Source organism: Acanthochromis polyacanthus, chromosome 9 (genome assembly GCF_021347895.1).
Source record: "Acanthochromis polyacanthus isolate Apoly-LR-REF ecotype Palm Island chromosome 9, KAUST_Apoly_ChrSc, whole genome shotgun sequence".
Classification (NCBI taxonomy): domain Eukaryota; kingdom Metazoa; phylum Chordata; class Actinopteri; family Pomacentridae; genus Acanthochromis; species Acanthochromis polyacanthus.
The window spans coordinates 20,768,440-20,793,237 of NC_067121.1; the positions used below are offsets into that span (position 1 = coordinate 20,768,440).

Below are 24,798 nucleotides of genomic sequence, written 5' to 3' on the forward strand. Positions count from 1 at the left end.
CTCTTTTACTATTGACCATACAGGCTTGATTGGTGCAGTCTCCTCTGAACAGTTGATGTAGAAATGTTGTCTGTACTCGAACTCTGTGTGACATTTATCTGGGCTCTAATGTGAGGTGCTGTTAACTGCCATTCTGAGGCTGGTGACTCAGATGAACTTATCCTCAGCAACAGAGGGTGACTCTTGCTCTTCCTTCCAAGGACGGTCCTCATGGGGAGCCAGTTTCATCGCGATGGTTTTGCACTGCACTTGGGGATACATTCAGAGTTTTTGCAATTTCCAGACTGACTGACCTTCAGTTCTTTAAGTAATGATGGATTGGCGTTTCTCTTTACTCAGCTGATTGGTTCTTGCCACAATATGGATTCTAACAGTTGTCATATCAGGTCTGACAACTGTGAACCAACCTGACTTCTGCACAACACAACTGATGGTCCCAACCCCATTAAGAAGGCAAGAAATTCCACAAATGAACCTTAACAAGGCACACCTGTGAAGTGAAATCATTTCAGGTGACTACCTCATGAAGCTCATCCAGAGAATGCCAAGAGTGGTGCAAAGCAGTAATCAAAGCAAAGGGTGGCTATTTTGAAGAATCTGAAATAAAAAAACATGTTTTGACAAATCTCACACTTTTTAGTTTACTACATAATTTCATATGTGTTCATCCATGGTTTTGATGCTTCAGTGAGAAATCTAACATGTAAACAGTCATGAAAATAAAGAAAAACATTAAATTGAGAAGGCTGTGTCCAAACTTTTGACTGGTAGTGTACCTCTAACCTCACTTTGTAGTACAGCCCTCGGCCACAGGTACATCTGCCAAGATGCAGGACAAATAAGACTTAAGCATTCCTTTGTCCCTGCTGCAATTGTCCTGCTAAACAAGTGACTGATTAACCTGTTCGTGCTATCTATTGTTATTGTCAGGCTTTATGTAACTGGTACTCTGCAATGCTGGTCGACTTGCTCTGCTGCTGTATAGTGATTAGCCCACGGGGACAATACAGATTCCTTGAACCTTGAACCTGTGGATCATCAAAGTCATTAGTGCGCCCCCCTGGTGACCATGAATGTATACATTTGTACAAACCAATCTGAAGATTCTCCCAAAGAGGTTAAAATCAAGGTATCATCAATATCATCCACTGCATCCTCTGGGAACCATTACTGACTGTAGATATTTCAGTTTTGTCCAAGTGGTGGACTAACAGAGCCACATGTAGCCTAAAATTAGCATATCAATTTCTGTTCAATTAGTATAGTCTAGATTCAGGTAAGCTAAAATACTACTACTACTAATAATAATAAAAGAGTCTGAGTCTTGTTTTGATTGAACAAGCAAAGCAATTTATTTACAAACATACACAGGTATTAAGTGTCGCCATGAGTCTTTCCTCACAGAGTAGTGTGCATCTACGGCAAAATCTTTGGGCTTGCAAACAGAAATAAGCTCAGTATTGTTTCACCTTAATCAACACAATCCATGCTTTCCTTATGACAATTTGGTTTAGTCTTGTGATCGCATCAACTCAAATCCATCAATATGTGGGAGCAGCATCACATACTAATTTCAAGTAGGCCTACTGTAGGTCTCTGACTTGGTGGCCTCAATACTCTGTGGTAGTGTGTGAGACAATTTCAAGGAAATAAAACAAATCAAGGTTGAGATTTGAGCCGAATAAACGGACTATATATTTTCTAAGTGGTCACATCTGCAGTTGTTAATTTTCTCCATTTTTATTAAACAATGTAGATTTAAAAATCAACAAATGGTAATTCAAGTTATATGCAAACATTTGATCTGTGATTTGATCCCCACTGGGATCTTGTTTTGATTCTTCCTCTCCTCATAGAGGTCAGGGTTTGCTAAGAGAAGTGTGTACAGTCTCAGTGTCTTGCTCAAGGACACTTCAGCAGGGAAGATAATTACTGGCACAGGGTCGTAACCCATATCTTTCAGGCGGAAGGCATTTTCTCTCAACCCTTGAGCACCCTGCTGCCACTCCTGATGCTGATACTGATAACTGCTTCATGGCATGTTTGCGATCGTGAACAACTCTTCAGATCAACCATCTTGACCCTAGTAAAGCACTGTAAATGTGCTAGCAATACACTCTAACATAGAGCACAGGAAATTCGACACTGATAAAAGTAGGTCTGGTGTCCAGACGTCCATAGCAAGCATTTGACTGGTAGAAAATGAATGGAATACTGCAGTGAAAATAGGAAATCACTTCTTTTCTGCAAGTACCTGTGTACAAACAATCGTCACTTTTCATGCACATAGTTGTGGCTAGAAAAAGTGTCAAGAAACCATGAGAGAGGAAAAACAAATCAAAGGTGCATTCAAAATGACTTATGGTGCTTTATGAACACAGCTTATTTTTCACGGTTAGTTCCCAAGCTCATTAGTTTGAAAAAGTGTCCCCCTGCCAACATGTCTTGCAATATTCAAAAGTGCACTTTTGAGACGATGACTTGCGAGAAAATGAGTCACGCTGAGGAATAACAGTCCAGCCAAAACCAGCCACTTAAAAGGCCTTTGTTTAAATTGTATGCAGGTCATGAGGCAACCAATCATACCAAAGTTTACAAGAAGGAGATTAATGAAAAGACATGATAAAAATGTTACAATCACTGGTTGTTTTAACCGAGAAAAAAGTTCACCATCAGATTTGAAAGGAAAGAGCTCTCTTAATCAACAAGAGAGGAGTAAAATATACAAAGTGATGAGGATAAGGAGATGTGAAACATGCAAACTAGAAAAACGACTTGTTTGCGGACAGTTGAACCCTTTCTTTCAGAAGTCCATGTCGTGATGATGGATGTAGAAGTCAAACAATGGAGAAAAGTTTGTTTAAAAATGTGTGTCCCTTTGGCTGATCTCACTTCTATGAGAGGGGGGGAGAGTGTTGTCAGTAGTGATGAACGGCTGCAGCTCAGTGGCAGCCGGCCGTACCTTGAAGTGGTCCAATGCAGAGAAGGAGAAGCTGGAGGATGGACAGCAGAGGATCAGGAGGAGCCCGGTGGTCATCCTCCTGATGGGTCACTAATGCTAGGAGGTCTGCAGCAGGCGTCTGTAGTGGGGCATGATCTCGTGTTCGGGCAGGTGCAGGTTGAACTCCAGCGCCACCAGGACGGGAAACTCAAAGGCAATCAGCTCTCTGCGGTTCACTCTGAACCTCTCCTCCAGTTTCTGCCAAAAAAAAATAAAAGTTTGAATGAAACAATAGAAGCTCCTAAAAACCACACCCACATTTTTAAACCTGAATTTCATAAGTCAGCTCTGCTCTGCTCACAGCAGCCAGAAAAGTGACTTTTATTCATGTACTGACATAACTGCACAAGGGATTTCTTGTGTAATCGTGTCAGCACAAGAATTTTCATCAGTTAGCCTTTCAACACCATTAGCTAACACAATGTAGCATAAGGACACAGCAGTGATGGTTGCTGGAAATGTTCCTCTGTACCCCTATGTAGATATTCCATTAAAAATCATGCGTTTCCAGCTAGAATAGTCATTTAGCACATTAACAATTTATAGACTGTATTTCTGATTAATTTAATGTGATCTTCATTGAAAAAAAAATGCTTTTCTTTCAAAAATAAGGACATTTCTAAGTGACCCCAAACTTTTGAAGGGTAGTGTATAAATCAGCTTTATTAACAGATGTGCCTGATATCTTCTGAATCAGGTTTTCAAGATCTGAAAACAATGTGTGAAAATTCTTTTATTTGAAAGTTGTCGCATAAAAAGATTGGATTTCCTAAATAATCACTTGTTTTCTATCTAGTCAGACAAATTGCATTGATTAGTCTTTCACCAATCTTAGTGGAATTTTGTTGGTGGCACTCACAGTACTGAAACGGATACTTCACAATGGACAATTGTGTAAAGTCTCGAATTAGCTGACCCTTTAATCTGGTTGCTTAATTAGAAATGTCATGGACACAAAGCAGTGATTTGAGAGGTGTGCATGAGGAAACTTACATCTATGAGAAGCTTAACTTCATGTTTCTTGAGATCACCGCCAATCTTTGCCGCCAGAAGGACACAAGCTCCAGCGCAGAGTTTACGATTCTGTTTGTTTAGTTTGCCTTGAAGAACAAGTTTTTCAAAGTAGACAAAAGCCATGGCGACTGTCGGTTCCTCATACCCACATTCATCTTGCGCCAGCTTTCTTATCTCCCTTTTCAAACTGTATAGAGTGGGGGGGGGGGGGAAAGAATGAGGAATAAGAGGAGACAAGGCGAGACCAGGAGAACGCAGTCAGAAGAAAACACGTAAAACAGCTCATGTCAGGGTTAAATTTCACCTTAAATTAGACAAAGCCAATACTTTTCTGTCCGTTTTACCTCCTTATCTTGCTGAGTGTTAGCCTTATGTGTGGGAATTTCTCCTTGAAGGTCTCGTTCATGTCCTTCTTGAGGTCAGAGGGTTTGACGTATTCGATGACTGTAGTCTGGAAGAGAAAACCAGAGGTGGTGTCAGGATGACAACACTTCCATCACTGAGTAAAGTGGCTGGATCCTCACACCCCAGTGTTGGATTCCACAGTCTCATAATAAGGCTCACTGAGTGCTGGTGTTACCCGTGTAGCTTTAAGGATAGGTGTGACAAATCCCTTGAAAAGACCAAATCCAACAATGAATTACTAGTGTGTGTAGTCAAACCCAAACCTATTCTTCTGCAACACAATAAGTAAAGTATCAGTAAACATACATGAATAATACTTTGGCACACCGAAGAATTTTACTACATTGGAAATCAACGAATACCCCGAAAGCGTCTCTGTGGTTGAGTGACTTGATACATGTCATTAGAGTTGGAAAAGATAAAGATAGAGGGTCCAAACACAAATTTTATTTTATCTGGGATCCGACCTTCATAAATTGCAGCAAACTCAGAACCGTACCTGACACTATTTGAGCTTTTCAACCATTACATTAACTCTTGTGAATCATGACTGCGTGCATAGAAAGTTTTCCAATTATTCCAATTTTGTATACTTTCTTTATATCTAGTCTTTCTAAGTTTTTAAATCTAATATCCTTTCCTTTGCAAGTGTGTATAGCCTAACCCTTCTATGCTTAAATATGGTTTTTCATATCCACTGACCTTGACTACCTTTTATTTTGTTGTTTAGTAACAGTGCTAATATAAACCGGATTGTATTGTGCCTTCTAGGGAGGGTACGCTATGTTCGGGGGGGGTTATTGGACCACTTGGTGAATGGTAATTGACCATTTGTTTCATTCGTGTATATAGCTACACACACACACACACACACACACATATATATGAATAATTGGAAATACAGAGCTCAACGCATGTACAGTATTGCTACATGTCACTGTTTCCAAATAACACATGTATGACAAAAAAGAAAAGGAAAAAAAGAACAAAGTGATTTTGTAGAATTATCACAATGTTTACGCATTTAAGGGTCAAGCCTAAATGGCCGTCACAGATGAGTGATTCAAGGACTGCTGGAAAGTTAAAAATCCAGCAATTTTCTCTTCCGTTTTTACAGTTTCTAGATCTAAAAAAACGGTGCATTTAGTGACTGTGTAAACACAACATGCCTTCAAACCTGCAGTTTTTGGGCTTCAGAGGGTTAAACGATCCTTACTGCTTGCCCCAGCATGCTTCGAGAATTAGGTGGGTGAGCCACATTAGGAGAGCTGAATGTCAAGCTCAGAGTTTGGAGTTGGAATAAGAGCCTTTAGATTCCTTTCTATTAATGTGGAGATTAGCAGTTAATAAAATAAATAGTGAGTTGAAGATTTAGGCGAACAAATAGGGTTTTTTTAGAATCTATAGAAATGATGCCTAAAGAACAAAAATAAGACCAAATATGTGAAAAAAGAACTGTACTTTAAGTGTACACTAACTACAAGGCAATAAGGACACACTATGCCGTGTAGCTAAAAATATAAAGATGACTCCTAACATGCATGTATGGTATTGCCTTCACTGTGCAGTCTGTGAATAATGTAATCCACCCTGAACACCATGAGCATGAAGCATGAAGGAGAAGAAGCGCCTATAAATAATTTGCAGCCCTTACAAATTAACATTAAAAAGGACAGAAAACCTGGTCTAGTCTAGTCTTAAACATGGCACCACATAAAACATTTCACTATTCTATGATTTGCCATGAAAATACAGTTTCACAAATGCTTCTTTAACCCACACAATGACTTTAGGGAAGTTTTCCTTGTGCCATATTTCTATTCTTGGTCACGTTTCCTCAATTGCACGGCGAGTGCTAATATTATCCCCTGCTTGAACTTGAAAGTTCAACTTCCAGGCAGACTGTGTAGAACTCCTGAAATGCTGAGAATGTACTGGTTCCAGTAAACACAATGGCTATTGTTGTCGGATGCTAGGTTTTGTAATTGGAGGAAGAGAACACACACAAAAAAAAAAACACTACCCTGGCCTTGACTAACATTTCAACTATGTCAGTCCTTGTTGTGTATTCTGCCAGTCTCCGTAGCAAAAACAGAGCCTAGGAAAGAATGAGGTGGGAGTTTAGTTGTTTTTTCCCCCCCCTCTTTTCCCCCCAACCACAATAAAACATCCATTCTGCTCCGGAAAAGTGTGAGAATGATAAGTGCTGAGGCACAAACATGAGGCTGTTTAATATCTTCTGCCCACTACACAGGGATAAAGTATGTGTATTCATTTAGGCTCAGAAAGGTGGGAGAGAGACTGGTCCAGTGACCTCGCTGATTAAACTGTCCGCTTGGCCCCTTTTCAAAAACAGCTGATAAAAGTCAGGAGGCTTTTTCTGTTAGGAAGAAACTGGAGACAGATCTTTCCGATGTTATTACTGTTGACTGTGGTGGGAAAGCTGAGTATAAAAGAAGCATTATGGCAGAAAAATAACCTCTAAAATGAGATAACGCAGGACATTTCAACAAAACACGTCAAAAGAGAGATGAATCTCTTTCGGCAAATTTTGCCTGATGAAAACAACCTATCCATTCTGCTGTGGAGAGGACAAGGCTGCAGCTGCTGGTGGTTGTGTGTCAGAGTTTTCTCACCATGTAGGAGGGGAAGATGAGGACTCTCTTGTGTTTTCCACAAGGCCACTGTGGGTCATCCAGCAGATTGGGGTCATACTCGCGAAAGTCCCCCAAATCATTCCCTGTCACCGTCACAAACAACAACTGTTTTCTTTTCCATTTTTAATATACTAGAGAATGAAAAACAGAGTGAAGATTACAAACATTTAGAACAAATACTTGCCGGCAGTCGACTGACCTGTGTCTAAGCTGCTCTGGTTGCTGTTGGCCCGGCCCAGGCTGAGGCTGCGGTGACTCGCATTACGAGACTGAGAGAAGGATGACGTGGAGTCGATGGTGTTCCTCCGACCACCCAGCACATTAGTGGGATACAGGAACTGGGTGTAGGACACAGTCTGCAAACACAGGTGTAGTTAGAATGTTTGTTGTTCGTCTGAAACCTCTGCTTTTACATTACACCTGTTCACCCTGGTAATATTAAGAGATCAGCAACATGCTGTCAAAGCAGGGAACACACCGATAACTTTGGCAACAGCGTTCCAGTTTATCATCCCAGTGAGCCAGTGAGAACAATAAGAGGAGACTGGAACTGACTGGGCTAAGAGGAATGTAGTTGTTAATAATGCTGTTAAATATACCTGCAGTTTTCCTGCTGCCCAGACATGTGAAAATATAGCTCACTGCATGTAATTCAAATGCATTAAAAAGTGTGTTCATCTGTAGAAATTACCTTATTAAATACAAAACATGAACCCTCTGGAACCCAAAAACCCATTAGCAGGCTTGAAAAGCAGGTCATTAAAAAATACCAAAATGACACCATTTATCACTGTTTTTCAACTGTAGCAACAACAACAACAAAAATAGGTTAATAGATTTTGATTCTTTAATCACCCTTCACATCTCGGACACTAAACCAAATCATGCTTCCTTTTTTTTTTTTAATTTTTTTTTTTTTTAAATCTCCTTCTTGTATATATCTCATTTAAAAATCTGTTTAAAATATACTATTTTCTGTAACCAGACTCTGTAAAAAGCAGAAAGGTTTGTGCTGCTTGGTACAAGTATAAAGCTATCATTGACACAGCTATGACCAACAGTAACATTACAAAATTCAAGCACTTTTCAGGTGAATTGGGCTGAAATGCAGTCTGTGTTTATACACAGCAGAAAGGTGGCACGTATAGAAACGTTTATCCATCCATCCATTGTCTAATCCTCATTAGGGTTGTTAGAGGGACTGGAGTCTATCCCAGCTGACTTAGGGTGAAAACAGGAGACACCCTGGACAGGTCACCAGTCTATCACAGGACTACATACAGAGACAGAAAGCACACTCACTTTCACACCTACAGGCAATTTAGAGTTACCAATTAACCTCAGCATGTTTTTGGACTGTGGGAAGAAGTCAGAGTACCCAGAGAAAACCCATGCATGAACAGGGAGAACATGCAAACTCCACACAGAAAGATCCCAGACTGGGACGCGAACCGGGGATCTTCTAGCTGCAAGGTGTCAGTGCTAAACACTGAGGCACTGTGCAGCCCAGTATGGAAACAGATTAAGAATAAAAAAAGGTTTAAAAAAAAAAAAATCTATAGTACGTAGAGTCACCTATGGCCAATTGGAAAAATGACGATTGTGATTCCAATTTTGTTTTTTGTCAATTTTTATAAAATGTAACTTTCATTTTTTTATGATTATGGCACTATAACGGTCTTTCAATTAATTCAGACATGTTTGAGTTCTCTCTACTTGTGGCTATGGTTATGCTGTTTCCATAGAGATGCAGGACTTTATATTGCAGTACCAGACCACAACGACTAAAAATATGACAATAGGATGCTCAGTAAGCTGTCTAGGGTTCAGAGATTTAAACACACAAGTCGTTTACTCTGTGGTTGTCTAATGAAAAAAATAAAAATAAAAAAAATAAAACTGTCTATGGAGAACATAAAAGTTTAGTATTTAAATTCAACATATGTGACAGATGGGTAGTTCAAAGACTGTCGTGTCCAAAGTTTTGCTGTAGCCAGTTCGGGGATTTTTTTTTTGTCTTTTTCTGTTGTACATTGCACATTAAAAGCTAAAACATGGACACTTCCTCATTTAAATACACATTAGTAGTACTTTTGCATTTTCAGACACTTTTAATAGCCACACTAACATACCATCCAACTTTCATTCATGTTATATACAATGAAGACAGGGACATTGACATTTTTCTTGTTCCTCACCTTTCCATCAGCTCCCAGCTCCACTCCCTCCAGCCCAATCACCATCTCTTTGGCACTCACGCCTCCTGACGGATGCCGCTGGCGGCCTCCTTCCAGCTTCACTTCCCTAATGAGCACAAGACTTTTAGAACGTTCATACAAATTATGCTACAGCTTCTTGAAACTCCCACACATTCCCTAAACAGTCTTGCTGAGGCCTGTTCTAGCTGATCTCTCCACGCACACACTCTACTCAACAGATATAGACCCTGTATCGATCTGCACTCATCAGCTGGCCTAGTTTCTGTAATTGCCTGTGCCTTTGGGTCCTTCTCAGGGCAATCCGAAATAAAGTGCGCCCTTGGGAGGGAGGGACGGAGGGAGCGAGGATGGAGGAGAGTATAATTTCGTTCTAGCAGGCCAGACTCTCAGCTGCTGCCTCACCAATGCCTGAAATGCCACACTGCTGTGGGAGATTTGCAGGAGGTCAAATGTTCTCCTGAAGCACAAAACAGACGGCTGGAGAGTAAATTGTGTCAGTGGAGCAAACGGTGGGCAGCTCTGGACTGCACACACACTTCTACGGGCCAAATATTTCTGTTTTTCATGTTTGCTGCAGTAAACTTACAGCACACTCGGGACGACACAAGCAGAATTAAACTGTGTGTCCATGAAGTCAAATTTAATTGGCATTTAATATTTGGATACGAGGATGAAACTCCAATATCCACCAGAACAGCAGCAGCAGGATGTACACACTTCACTACCAAACATAGGTTACCGCTCTGATTTAACTTCACTTGATGGTTTTACGTAACTGTCACTTAGGTCTAATTTACCGTGTTTCCACTGACAGAGAAGATTTCATGCTTGCAGGTCGATTTAGTCACAGTCTGTCATAACAAATAACTGATAGCAAGCATGTAATGACAAGCTGAAGTCTAGTACTTTCCAGCCAATTAAAATTTGTGATTAAAAAAAAATTGCCGGAAAATGAAAACGCTCAAAGCAAAAAGGCAAAGCTGATATTCACATTTCCAAACTTAGAAATCAGTCTGCCCTCATTTCTATGTGCTGAAACAGCAGTGAGATAGTGCTAATAAAGACATTCAAATAACCACATGTTTAAGGGGTAGAATAACTTTGGTTTTATATTGATGTTGGTAGTGAAATTTACAGTGACTGCTCTTGCTTTTCTGATGTTCAGACTGATGAAATAAACGACACAGGGAGTCTTCACATGACTCTCTCAGTGTTTTGGTGACATTCTGGCCCCACCCGTTGTAATAAAAACAGTGCTATCTGGCAGACGGGCACATCAGGACACAATGTTGACAGATGCATCACAGACACTAAGATCCTCAGGCAGCGGATGTCTTAGAGAACAGTGGAAAACAACAATAAAAAAAAAAACCAAACAGGGAAAACAGAGGAGACGGAAAGCTTTCTATAGACAGCTCTTCTTTAAAGCCATTCAGAAAATAAGACTTCATTCTGCTAAGAATATGAAAGGAAACAACAGGACAAGCTTAGTAACATGCATGAATGAGAGCTTGTTTAATCTCTGTGTTAGTGGTGTTACCAAAAGGTTCTAAATGTAACATTAGGGAAGCTGAGAATAAATATTAACATGACTAAAAGAATCTCGACCTCTGTGGGCTGCTTTAGTACTAAATACTTTACAGCTCACATAAACAGTTCAGAGTCGGGTTGACTGCCTTGTAATAATATTCCCTTGCAGTCTTGCCCAACTCTACCTATTACACTGAACTTATGAGCATCTGTAAGTTTTTAGTTTACTAATCCCAGAGAGGAAATTTGTTCTCTGCATTTGACACAAGTAATATTTCCACCCAAGAACCAACTTCTAACACATTTTAATGCCAGGAGTATTATCTAACAGACACTACCAGTCAAAAGTTTGGACACACCTTCTCATTTAATGGTTTTTCTTTGTTTTCATGACTTATTTACATTGTTGATTCTCACTGAAGGCATCAAAACTATGAATGAACACATATGGAACTAAGTAATAAACAAAAAAGTGTGAAATAAGTCAAAACATGTTTCATGTTTTAGATTCTTCAAGATAGCCACCCTTTGCTTTGATTACTTCTTTGCACACTCTTGGTTTTCTCTCCATGAGCATGCATGTAGAGACCATCCATTCATCTTTTCTGCATCACACAAAGACACGGCAGGTGGAACCAAAGATCTTAAATTTGGACTCATCAGACCAAAGCACAGATTTCCACTGGTCTAATGTCCATTCCTTGTGTTTCTTGGCCCAAACAAATCTCTTCTGCTTCTTGTTTTCCCTTAGTAGTGGTTTCTTAGCAGCTATTTGACCATAAAGGCCTGATTGGTGCAGTCTCCTCTGAGCAGTTGATGTAGAGATAAATGCATTTATCTGTTCTCTGATCTGAGGTGCTGTTAACTTGACATTTCTGAGGCTGACGACTCGGATTAACTTATCCTCAGCAGCAGAGGTGACTCTTGCTCTTCCTTTCCAAGGACGGTCCTCATGGGAGCCAGTTTCATCGTAGCGTTTTCGGTTTTTGAAACTGCATTTGGGGATACATTCAAAGTTTTTGCAATTTTCCAGGGTGACTGACCTTTAGTTCTTAATGTAATGATGGACTGTTGTTTCTCTTTACTTAGCCAACTGGTTCTTACCATAAAATGGATTCTAACAGTTATCAAATAGGGCTGTCAACTGTGTACCAAACTGACTTTTGCACAACACAACTGATGGTCCCAACCCCATTAAGAAGGCAAGAAATTCCACAAATGAACCTTGACAAGACACACCTGTGAAGTGAAAATCATTTCAGGTGACTGCCTCGTGAAGCTCATGTAGAGCATACCATGAGTGTGCAAAGCAGTAATCAAAGCAAAGGGTGGCTGTCTTGAGGAATCTAAAAATAAAAAAACATGTCTTGACTTATTTCACACTTTTTTTTTAAACTACATAATTCCATCTGTGTTCATTCATAGTTTTTATGCCTGAAAATAAAGAAAAAACATTAAATGCAAAGTTGTGTCCAAACTGTTGACTGCTAGTGTACATGTGCTTGTGTTAGACTACCAGCACAGGAAGAACATGCAAAGTCCACAAAAAAACTGACAGGTTTGACCCCAGAACCAAATCATAAACAGAGGCTGAAATATCAGCCAATCAGCCTCTCTAAAGCGCAATAATTATTGTGTTTCAACTTGTTTAAGAGGGAAAATTGTGAGTTTGATTTCAGAGTTGCTTGTAGGCAGATATTTTACCTTTAGACAAAGACATGCTATTTTAGTTCCAGTCTTTATGCTAAGCTACGCTAAATATACCCTGATGTACCAGACAGATACAACAGTGGTATGAGAAGAAGAAACTTGTTTGGGACCGTGCCAGTCTGCTGCGTACAGCTTTAGCTCATGCAGCAGTAGTGACCATAAGAATAAAGACAGAGGAGAGAGGAGGATGGGAAGAAAAACAACTGCATGCAATCAGCCGTTTGTGACGAGTGAAATGTTCTTCTGCAGTTGCAACACTTGACTGAGTCAGCCAAAGTCTAACTGTAAACTGTCAATTAGCAGCAATGAGCAGTCAAATGTGCTTATTGGATATCCCTGGGGGGTTTAATTAACCCTTGACCTGGCACTGATTGGCTGGCTTAGGAAATTCCACAAACGGACTGAGCCTTTCATGCTCTTCACTAAGCCCTGGTATGGAGCTTTTCTTTCTGCGCATTGTATCCCCCGTTGTTTATCTGTGCCCTTTCCCTTTCACTTCCTCCAAAACACACCATTTCATGTGACTGTGGGTTGGTGGGAGAGGGGGAGGGTCAGGACCAAGGCCATACCACAGCGGTCCTCATGCAAGCCAGGTGGGTCCCCTTTACAAAGAGCTTTATGTCGCTTTCAAAAAGGAAACGGACATTGTCTACAGATAAGCCAGAGATTATTCTTTATCGGGCAGTAAGAAATGTAAACCCTGGCACAGACTGAGAACAAAAATGGTTAATAACATGTCATAACTGTGCAAGCAACAGAAACTCTAGTCTGCCAAATAATTTCAGGGTTTAAATTTCTACATTTAAGAGTGAGTCCCTCAGGAGAGGTGGATATTAAACGCTAAACAGCAAAGCCAGCAACAGTCGCAACAGACAAAAATGAGTTGAATTGAACGAAAAAGGATGAGTGCCCAAAAGCCACCAGAGCCATAATGGAAAAAGCAATGCAAGCAACAAGCATTAGGGCTACAGTCTAGCCCTGCTATACACAAAATTAAGCCTATAAAGCCCCTTACAGCCCAGTCCTCAGGTATTTTTTAACCTATTACGAAAAATGCATCCACCAAAACAAAACCTTCAAGGGAAGAGTGTGTCCACAGAAAAAGAGGGATGAGAAAACAAAGGGAAAGAGGGAGCACAGGTTGGACGAAGTTTGGCATGCTGTAGGATACATACCCTGCTTGGCTACAATCTCGATAGGGCAGGACAGAAAATACACTATAGAAGGATCTTCTGCCACTGATAAGGACTATCCTATGAAAACAAAAATGGCAAACAAGCCAATCAACATCTATCTGACAGGATCCACAGGTTAAAGATGGAGAGTTTGCAGTAAAAATTGAGAGTGAAGAGAATGAACTGAAACTTCAGTGTGAGCATGTGTTGTGTTGTAGTTGTGTAGCGAAGACAGTCAGTGGTTGGTGGGAAACAATGATGCATTTTTGTTATAAGACTGTTTTTCTAATAACTTAAGATAGTATGTGCTATTTTAAATTAGACTGCCTTGTACTTGAGTAGAAACCAAACAATATCTGTTCAGAGAGGTTTTCCAGTCGCCAGATGTCAACAGCACAGAGGGCAGAACGGCTCTGACTTCAAGCTGCACTACAACAACCTCGTAATTGCTTCTTTTAACAGCTCTACCTCACAGAAACATGATGAATCTAAATACTCGGCCAAAATCAACATCAAGACATAAACACCACAAGTCATGAAACGCTGTCTGTTCCAGCGTCAGTTAATGAAACCTGGATATGAGAAAAAAATGACTCCAAGTGACCTTATTAAAGAGTGAAACTTTTCAAGATGCTACGCTGATGTCTACACAAGAAATGCTGCATTAACTTACACAAGAGATCTATATTTCATTATCAACCAAATGCTGAATAATAAAGAGGAAAGTAAAGATTAATATGGCTACATTTTTTTAAAAAAAAAGCCAAAATGACTAAATCCACCACAAAGAGCCAGAGATAAACTATCATAGAAAAAAAGCTAACTGAATTACCTTTCAAATCTAAAAAAAAAAAAATGTGACAGTGATAATAATCAAAGTCACCAGATCTTTATTATTCAGAAACACTCCATCCATCACCTTGTCTGGACTACACAATAATCAGTACTTCACCTTTAAACACAACAAAACTGGTTTGTCATCAGGGATTTGTGCGCTACACACATGCTTATGTAACCTGTGACACAACGATGTGTGATGTAGAATTTAGGAGTGAGTGATTTGTGGTGTGATTGCAAAATTTCAACTGTGTTCAAATGAAGAAAAAAAAAACATGTATCAGATTATCCTGTGTGTAAATAGACCTCTCTCTATAGGTCAGAATGCATGCTGTGGATGGGCCAGGCCTGCTCGCCTGCAATGTGGCTGTAATGTGAGAAACATCCAAACAGCAGTTCATTGACTGGGGCAGCCTGCCATTATTCAGTGAGGACTTGTTAGGATGCCGTTGTTTGCCTTCATACCTTCCATTGCGCATATCATGTTGCCTCATGTTCTTTATGAAGTGGACCTTCTTGAAGCTCTTTGGTCGGGGTGAACCCGATAGGGTTCGGCACCTGAAACGAAAAGCAAACGTGAAGCATCAGCACCTTGAAAAAAACAGACAAACTGTGCCAACTGGGATGCATTACACTGAGCTGAATGTCTTATTTTAGACACAGAAGTATAGCAGCTGTGTGAATGAGGGGGCGTTTCTGTGCCGTTTACTACCTGCGCAGAGGAGCGTTTTCTTCTATGTCCTCCAGAGTTTCGAGCGAAGAGCGCTGCGAGATGAGTCTTCGTCTGGGAGGACAGACAGAGGGGAAGTTGGAAGTTAGGGGGATGTGAAGAAACATTGTGATCACACCAAAAACCTCCCCGGACCAACTGTCATTTTGCAAAACCGGTGGTTGATCAAGCCTTGAAAGTCGGTGCTACCAAATCCTACAGGTGTCCCAGCTTTTCTTGGTTATGTACAAAACTTTTGACCGGTAGCACATGTAAAGAAGTTGAACTTTTTTGAAAATTTATTGACATTTAAAAAAAAACAAAAAAAAAACACACAAAACAAAATCATGGAATGAACGTGTACAAAAGTTTCCAAGCACCCACAGGTGATATCAATACTGGGGGGAAAAAGAAAAAAAAAGGGACTGTACACACTACAGATATTTCACTATTAGATTTTCAGTTTGCTTCTATACATGTCTCCTATCAGCTTTTTGAAAACATAGCTCTTTAGTGGAAAGCTTCTTCAATTTAAATTTGCGCTAAACTGTGCAGAATTCAGTTTGCTTTTCTTCTTCTTAAAGCCATTCTGGTCAGAGCAAATGGTTTATTTCTGACTTATTTTTAAATGAGACATGTACAATAAAGTGAATTAATAAATCTAAGCTTAAAATCCCAATTAACCGCACATCATTGAAGGCCTATTGGAAAGTGGAAATTGGAAGATTTATTTTTGTTTAGTCTCTGTCTGGGATAAATCATATAATGTTCATTTTTTTTTAAACAAAAAAACATGCCCTTAAAAATCAGTTTTTGATACTTGATGCTGCAGATACAGAGTATTTCAGATCTTAAAAGTCTACTGAAGCACACCAATTAATTCACAGCCCTTAATCATGCAAAAAGAATAACATTTTAAGACCCCAGTATCTTCATCGGTTATATTTCAGTCAGTATTTAAAAGATTTAAGGTTTGATACTCAGCTATAGAACCAAGTATGCGTGTGTTCACTGAAGGCCTCAGAACAAAAGTCAGACAATGCTGTCAAATTGACACCTGTCTGGATCTGTTCTGTGGTTAACGTACAAAAACTAGCTTTGGACGGTACAGTTATGACTGCCATCGATCTACAACACAGCGTGCCTGTGTGATCACTGACCACTCCTCAGTCTTGCACAGATCACAGAGAATTTTCCAGGATCAGAGCTGCTAAGAGGATAACGATTTGGCTCTGCGAGCACTTTGTGTAACACATTTTGTCACACATGGCCTTTATTTCACACTTTAGCTGCTCAACTCAACAGGCTAATTCTGCTGGACCACTTTTATACGATCAGCTGCCAGTTTCGGAAACAAACCCACATGTTTTATTTAAGTATGCCTGAGCTGTTCCAAAATTAGGTTATAATGGCACGTTTAGCACCACAATAACAGCATAATCCAACTCATTAGTCAGCCGTACAAAGTGGTAGACAATTAACACATTAGTGGTCAAATAACACAAAGCTGACACATTCTCCCAAAGGGCCTATCCGTCAGCCAGAAATAAACAAAAACCTGCAGCAGTGTCACTACTTGGAAAATACAGGGAAGTGGGCAAACAAGCGACTCTGTGGATGCTACATGTGGCCGTGCACGATCTGATTCTCTTCACAAATTCAAACATACTCTGATGTTTTCGACCCTGCAGCAATAAGATAAGCTGAGGACACTTAAGTCGACCCACCCCTCCTTCACTCAGCGTTTCAGCCAAAGGCAGAGACAGTAAAGTGAAGTGTCTGGTTAATAAACGACAGAGCATGAGGACAAATTAACACAAGATGACTCTGTCCTTGACGATCTCCCCGAGTTTAAAACAACACAGGCCGAGTGAGCACTGTACACCTGAGGAGATGAGATGAGTTAAGTGTTTACATGAGCAGCCAGAGCACTGAAGCAGACAAGACACCGAGAGCACTAACTGTGTGTTATGACCCTTATGACCATAAACAGGAGTGGAGAACGTCAAGCTTTGATAGAAGGCACAAACAATAAAGTTCTGAGTCAAGGCAATTAGAACAATTAGTAACTGATATCAGCTGTGTCTCTGCTTGTGGGAGTTGAAAGGACCATGATGAAGGGTCTGGCCTGACCTCTGCCTGAAGGTCAGACAAGTGGAATCATGTGATTTATGGTCTGCTTCAGAGACAACACTGAGAGACGGATTGTCTGGATAAGGATCTATGACTACAGGTTTTCTCAGAGGACAAGACGCCTCTTGTGTCTTTTTTTTCCCCTTTTCTGATGGTGCATCACTTCATTGATTAAACTACTTTATGCTACTTGAAGCACTGAGAGCACTTCTGGTTAGAGGAAAACATCTCAATGGTGTCTCGCCTCCATATATTGATGTATTTAGCTGTGAAATGGGACGTTAGACTATAACTGAGAGAGCAGAAAACTTAATCTTAATATTTAGAATTTTATGCTTCTAACTGAAGACTTGACTTCAAGCTTTATATGAGCAATGACTCAGATGACTATGTGCAAAATGAAAGGCATCTTATATTAATGAAGCTGCAGAGAAGGATCAGCCGGCAGTGCAGTTCCCTCCCAGAGTGTTTTTCAGCTCTTTGTTTTGGTTTCACAGCCCACAAATGAGTGCTCTGCTTCACACTCACCACTTCCATCAACATCATTTTTGAACTTCAGCAGGCAACATTTAGCAACTAAGGAACCACATACGTTACTGAGAAGTCTTCATGTCTACTAGTGTCTAGTACTAGAAGCAGTCAAAAAACATTCCTTCCTATTAAGGTCTCTCAACAAACATTTCCTTATTTCGTATTTGACATCTGGTATGTTTAAACCAGTATAATTTTATACACTACCATTCAAAAGTTTGGGGTCACCCAGAAAATTTAATGTTTTCCATGAAAGCTCACAGTTTTATTCATGTGTCAACATAACTGCACAAGGGTTTTCCAATCATCAATGAGCCTCTCAACACCATTAGCTAACAGAGTGTAGCATTAGAACACAGGAGTGATGGCTGCTGGAAATGTTCCTCTGTACCCCTATGGAGATATTCCATTACAAATCAGCCGTTTCCAGCTAGAATAGTCATTTACCACATTAAAAATGTCTAGACTGGATTTTTGATTCATTTAATGTTATCTTCATTGAAAAAAAATGTTTCTTTCAAAAATAAGGACATTTCTAAGTGATTCCAAACTTTTCAACAATAGTGTAGATAAATACATAAAGACAGAAAAAGAGAAAATCCACACATCAATAGATCACTGTAAAGTTAGACTTTGTTTTTTTTTATTATTATTATTTCAAATGAGGCCTGAAAACCATATTGTTTACTGCAGCTTTCTCTTGGATGGCCAATCTATTTTCTTGTCTTTTAATGCACTTTTCTGATCCTAATGTCTACTTATTGTTTTTTCTTTGTATGTCTACCTTTAAATCATTTTTCAGAATGTATTTCTTTGCCATTGTAAAGAACCTTGATTTGCCTGGGGTATGAATTGTGCTAAACAAATAAACTTGCCTTGCCTTATTCTTGAGTTAGCAGGCCTCTTTCAAAGTTAGACTCTTCAACAGGGTTGCCAGATGTTGGATTGCTGCCGATATCAAATATGCTCAGATTTCTCAACTCATTTTGGCTCATTGCTGATGCAGATATATGCACATATTTCTTCCTCTAATTTCAGGAAACATCAGGTCTCTCCTGTAATGGAACTAGCACATTATTATCCCAATTCCTATCGAAAAAGTGCACTGGCAAGGCCAGACATAAATTACATAATGCTTTTCAGAGCATGCCATATTTTATTGATACATGTACAAACTAAACTTTATCCTACTTTAAAAGGCTTGGGTGATGCTCTCTATGAGAAATTCCATAGAATCTCCACAACCAGGGCAAATGTGACCTACTTCACAAGTTGCAAAACAAGTAAATAAACGTAATCTTTGTCCACACGCACACCCACGTGCCAGGAACCAGCGCTGAGCATTAGTCAGCATCATCTTATCTGCCCGTCACTGCTCATTTTGGGCTAATGTCAGTATTTCATTTAAACGTCACCAACAGCATGCCGATATCATCGTGTATCACTAATTTTTAGCACAAAGAACCCTCTTCATGTTTCGCCAGACAGTGTTTCCTTGTAGAGCTGCAGGCCAACAGTGGCACAAAGATCACATTAAAAAGCCACCAACTTTAGGAGCGTGATATTTGAACATATTCAGGTTTTACAGGACTATAGATTTTGTTGTAGAATGATGGTGTTACAGCTTATGGCTCATTCCAGAATAGGAGGACATTTTACATCCCAGCCAACAAATTTCAAATAATCCACGTACAAAACACTAAAACGTGCAGTTGCTGTGTAAATTTACTTGTCCTGAGACCAGATCTAAAAAACTAGAATAAAAGAATGTTTGGAAATATACCAAATTAGTCGGGAGTTTCCCCTAAAGTGACATTTTTCCTCATCTCTCTGATGACCAAATTTGACTGTTAAAATGAAATCTAAACCTCCTTTTTTCATCTAATTATTTTTCATTGACATATCTTGTAATTATGGAGGGCATTTTTTAACCATCTTAACATTTTTAATAATAATTCTTATAATGTGTGTCCCACAACAACTCCCATTAGCATAACCATGACAGTGAATCACATGATACGCTGGAATTAACAACATCACAGTTTTCCAATAGAATGGGTAGTGCAAAGCTATGTCTTCTCTTCTATTTTTCATATTTTTGTAACATTGTCAGCCTTGATTGAATGTCTCACTCGACTTCATGCAACCCTGTTATGCATATTATCAGGATAAGACTAATTATTTTTTTACTTTTTTTAAAAAACAGTACATTTGTCTTCTTGGTCAGCAGTAACAGCTAGCTAAATATCTAGCTTCTACTCCTGAGAAAAAGCTAACATTAGCATGGATTAGCAACCTTGTTACTGTGATTAGAGTACGGTTAGCAAACAACAAATAAAACATGGAATAAAAATGGTGCCATTGATGTGTAAGCTGAGCCAATCAAGCCTTTGGTAGTTTTTTACCTATTATTGATGAATATGGGGCAGAAAATTGTAAAAGAGAAGGTTCATTTTTCACAAATTTTGAACCCCTAATGTCCCTTCTATTGACAGTTACAGTGCATGTAAAACTACTTAGAACAGACAAACCTATTCTTAAACTCCTTGACCTCTATCTGTCTCCACTCTGTCATTTTCCATCTCAATTCTCAATGAGTTTTTCCTTCAACAAGTCATCCAACAGTTAGCTGTGGGGCATGTTTCTAGTTTATAAGGACACAACTGAACTGTTCTCATGAGGACTTTGATCCATCCTCTGTAGATGAACAGCAGCAGCGGGACGTGCTTTTAATGCAAAAGATGTTTTCCACTTCGGTACAAAACCTTGGAAACAATAACACAGGCCAGGCCACTCATTCACCTCAGACACCACTCTACCAACTAGGGTTAGAACAATCCAGTTTCTGTCCAGTTTGACATTAACGGGGCCCAGTTAGAAGCTTCAAAGAGGCCTCAGTATAAATCAGCAACAACAAGCATCCCTCAGTGTCGCTGCAACAATTCCTACTATCACTGCCTCCAGTGATTTAGTTTTAGCACATTTATGAATGCAGTTCACACAGCATTAAGCTATTTCTACTGCAAACAAAATACGCATCCATGTGCCATAACAATATTTCAAAAAGCTATTGATAATCCTGCCCAGCAGTGCCATGCTACGAAGCCATAAAAGTCAAGTGGACTATTTAGATGTGGAGATTAAACAGTTTCACACGTACCACCCATTGGCAGCTCGCCACAGGACACAGTCTTCCATTTTGCGGCAGAGTCGCTGAGCCAAAATAAATGTAATGTTCTGGGCTTCTTCACACAAATATGGTCCAGACAAACGGAAATGTGATTTTAAAAAAAACAGCAACAACAGTCAGGGTGGTTCAGCCTCTCTGATCCTCTGAGGCTCAAAGGCACCAGGAGCACAAATGGGATGTATCAGCAGATTTGAAAAATAAATGAGGGGAAAAAAGGAGAGATAAACACTAACAAAACAGTTCTTGTGTGTGTAACAGCAACATATGGCCCTGCTGCCTGTTCAGAGGCAGAAACACAACAAGTGATAATGTGGAAATTTAAATCTGGGGGCCAATTTGAAACTGTATACAGTTAAACACATGCTGAGCCTTGTTACTCTCATCTCAAACTTGTAGAATTTTTCTTTGCCAGTCAAAGCTTGTGGGCTTTTCTAGGAATTTGCTGACAGCTTTAACATCGAAAGCCTCTGTGAAGGAAAATGAAGCATTCTTATATAATCCTGCGATTATGCCAACAATGACCTCAGCGAACAACAATCAACCTCATAACCAGAAGTATGTGACCCAATCGCACAAAACTCCAGAGGACCATTAATTTGGCTTGTGCCGCTTGTTTTCCGGCCACAGTCTTTGCTGCCTCGTTACGTTAAAGGACTGTAAAGTGCATATTTCTGGACGCAGAACGGTGATTGTAACATAACTAAAAAGAGGGCATGAGAAGACTTAGCTTGTTGGTGTTTTAAGGGGGGAAGGGAATAAAAATGGCTCTACACCTCAGGCAGACAGGCCCAGATGGTAATAGGTATGCTATATTTAAAGCACAGCTCTTGGTGTGCTGATTCATGATGAACGAGCGCTGAGAAGCGGAAACAAAACTGAATGTGAAATTATCCATCATTTTCATGCATTTGAGTCTGATGAGGACACGGTCTAAAGCAGCTTTGGCCTCTGAGAGTCTGTTCTGGCGGCACATCAGAGGCTCTGCGACTTCCTGAATGGGAGCAGCACTGAAGGCCAAAAAGTCTGAGGGGAGAGTGTGTCTCTGATGCCCCTGGGAGAGGAAGTGGAGGACAGAAAATACAGAGCGCAGAGCCAGGCTGCTTCTCAGAAAGCCTGGGCATCCTGCCTCTCCCAGCCAGGGACCTCTGGACACGTTTCCACCAGCTGCCCTCCGAAAACAAACCAGGCACTGTGCGGAGCGCTCGTCTGTCTGCACGGCGGAGGAACATGGCCTCGCTCCATCAGCAGGTTGCTTATTTCTCAACGTTAGAGTTCATTTTATGTGGACGTCCTCCAAGCACATACCAAAGACAGGGTACAGGCAGGGTTTAACAACTTCATACTGTATTTACTAGCCGGACGGCTGAGCAGCAACGGGATGCCAGACATGCAACACTGTGGCTGAGTATAGAACCTCAGGCGTTTGTTTTTAGTGCCAACTGGAATGTGTCCTTAGTACAAAATATTGAAAACTGACAAGTCGTCCAAGCTGACAAGCAGCCGCTGCCAGCTTTTACAGGTCAGCTTTAATTTAAGTTACAATTCTTCCACTTTTAATTACATTTTATTTTATGGCTGCTTGTTTTATAATGTCCACTTTATTGTGACGCTGTGTATAGATATAATGCAGTTATTTTTAAAGCTGCAGTCAATCATACTCTACTAGATGCTAGAGTGTGTGTTTTGATTATTTTCTGTGGCTCTCTCGAGGGCAAAATGATTTATAGAGTATTAGGTTGCACCTTTTTCAGCTTAAAAAAAAAAGCACAGACTAAAGCTGTCAGAAGCTGCTAGTGTGGCAGCGCAGCTTTGAGGAGGCCGAGAAGCGGAACTAGACACTCATTGAGTATTTCACCATGAGGCAAAGCTTCGTGGGAGGGAGGAGAGGATTTGGGTAAGAGAGGCTCTCTGAATGGAAAGCAGAGAGGATTTGACAGCAGGTTCTGACGGTGAGAAACCCATGAGACGACTGTTTCTGACAGCCGTCCCGCTGAGAGGTGAGACCCTCCCAACGCTCCTCGCAGGGCTCCGGTGGGAAGATGAAGCAGACAAAGACGGCAAATAAAAGACACGAAATAGCATAGGCCCTGTTGCATGCGGAGCTGAACAGAGGTGTACAGTTACAGGATGTGCACGTTACACACACAGCAGGAGGAGAAAACAGGTGTGTGCCAAGTTTTGGAATGACATTCACTAAAAATAATTGGAGGTGGAGTAAATCAGAGCAAGTGCCGAGGAACATTTATGTACCAATCACAGAAAGCAATACAAAGAGAATGAAAAAACTGAAAAGGAAACATCAGGTGAGCTCAGCTGGATTCTCTTTGAGGGGAAACTAGATAGTTGTTATCCAGGAGATCATATATATCATATCAGGACCTGGTGAGTCAGGACGGTGGAACCACCTGCACGGAGTAAATATACAAACGGCTGAACTTTCTCCTCCTGCTGTGTGTTGTTGTGTCCAAGCTGATGGTGTTGCTTAGAACTGAAACAGTTGACTATAAAAAAAAAACTGCTCATAGTTTTCATTCATTTAGGCCTCTTGCTGAACAAGAAACAAAACACTTGAAAGTTTTTTTCCCTTTAATGTCATAACTGTGTTAACATCCTCAAGGAAATCTGCGAATTTGCTAGTATTCAGTGCCAGTTTATTGAAATATTCAACACATACTGAAAGAAGTGCCTGCAGGACTGACTGCTCCTGTGCGTCCATGCACTGGCATGCTTTTATAATTTTGAGAGAGCCAAACACATTTTTTTTGTTTGCCTCCACTGATCCCACCAGTGTGCAGTTTATTGACCTGACTGTGCAGATCCTGCAGAGACACACGTGAACCTTCACCCTGCATTTCACCACCCAGCACTGGACTTGATGTTCCCAACAGCACAGAGAAGCCAAACCACACCGTTACCTTGACCTCTGCAGCTCTATCTGTCCGCCCTCCAGACAGTAGTTCTGGGAGGACTGCCTGGAGTAGGGGGCAGGTAGGATTCCCTGAGTGTACGTCTGCAGCCTCCCTCTGGTCGAGGCTGGCACCGCGGAGAAAGGCGAGCTGAACGTGGAGGGCATGAAAGCGTCGCCCTCTGTGTCTGAGCCAGCTGTGGGACCCGTCCCGAGGCTGGCCCGGCTGCTGGCGAGGAGAGCCTGGTTTGCGAAGGCGAGCGCCTGGGCGGCCGTGGTGGTCGCCGTCGCCGCCGCCGCGGCCGCAGCAGCAGCTGCTCCGGCGGCTCCGTACGCAGAGCGCTCCGGGTAAACCAGGCTGTGTCTAGTCCGAGCCTCCAGCGAGTTATCCTCCTCGTTCTGATTGTCTGCATCGTCTTGCACGGGTCGCCCATCCAGAGAAATGTTGCTGAGAAAAGACAGCGCCGCTTGCCTCCTCCTCGGGTCTATGCGTTTCCGCGTATGCTCAATGCTGGAGTGCTTTATCTGAAGCGTGGCCGTGGATGTGTTGCTGCTCGTGGCAGCCGCCATGGTCCACCTCCCGTGATCCGAGTCCCCGCAGCAGCGATCTCAGCTCGTCCACATTAATAACGAGCTAATCGTGCTTGTGCTGCTGAATGGTGGTGGCCGTCTTTTAAGTACATGCGTTTAACTGGGGGAAAACAGGCAGGTCACGTGTGCGCAGTATTGTGGCAGCACAGGGAAAATGTGGACCAATGAGCTGTCGGGAATACATGTGTGTT

The 24,798-nt window shown here is 40.9% G+C and overlaps 1 protein-coding gene across 2 annotated transcripts; it reads right to left on the reverse strand.

The window, feature by feature from the left end:
* Positions 1-1,324: 1,324 nt before the first annotated feature.
* cables1 (Cdk5 and Abl enzyme substrate 1) lies at positions 1,325-24,746 on the reverse strand. 2 transcript variants are annotated; one of them, XM_022191138.2, is made up of 10 exons: positions 24,027-24,746; positions 15,261-15,332; positions 15,014-15,106; positions 13,712-13,789; positions 9,276-9,381; positions 7,277-7,433; positions 7,057-7,160; positions 4,360-4,466; positions 3,995-4,202; positions 1,325-3,199 (listed from the first exon to the last, which is right to left on the reverse strand). In XM_022191138.2, exons 1-10 carry the CDS (start codon positions 24,584-24,586, stop codon positions 3,059-3,061), a joined length of 1,626 nt encoding a protein of 541 aa, XP_022046830.2. In that variant the 5' UTR covers positions 24,587-24,746; the 3' UTR covers positions 1,325-3,058. The 2 variants fall into 2 exon arrangements, with proteins under 2 accessions (XP_022046830.2, XP_022046831.2); XM_022191139.2 differs by lacking the exon at positions 13,712-13,789.
* Between the last annotated feature and the right edge of the window lie 52 nt (positions 24,747-24,798).

Bases quoted from the DNA above. Each gene is read 5' to 3' on its own strand.
- cables1 (XM_022191138.2), bottom strand. From the start codon at position 24,586: ATGGCGGCTGCCACGAGCAGCAACACATCCACGGCCACGCTTCAGATA. The intron at 15,333-24,026 runs GTAACGGTGTGG...CTGTCCTCCCAG, and splicing joins ATAGAGCTGCAGAGGTCAAG to ACGAAGACTCATCTCGCAGC. The intron at 9,382-13,711 runs GTATGTATCCTA...TGTGCTCATTAG, and splicing joins CGAGATTGTAGCCAAGCAGG to GGAAGTGAAGCTGGAAGGAG.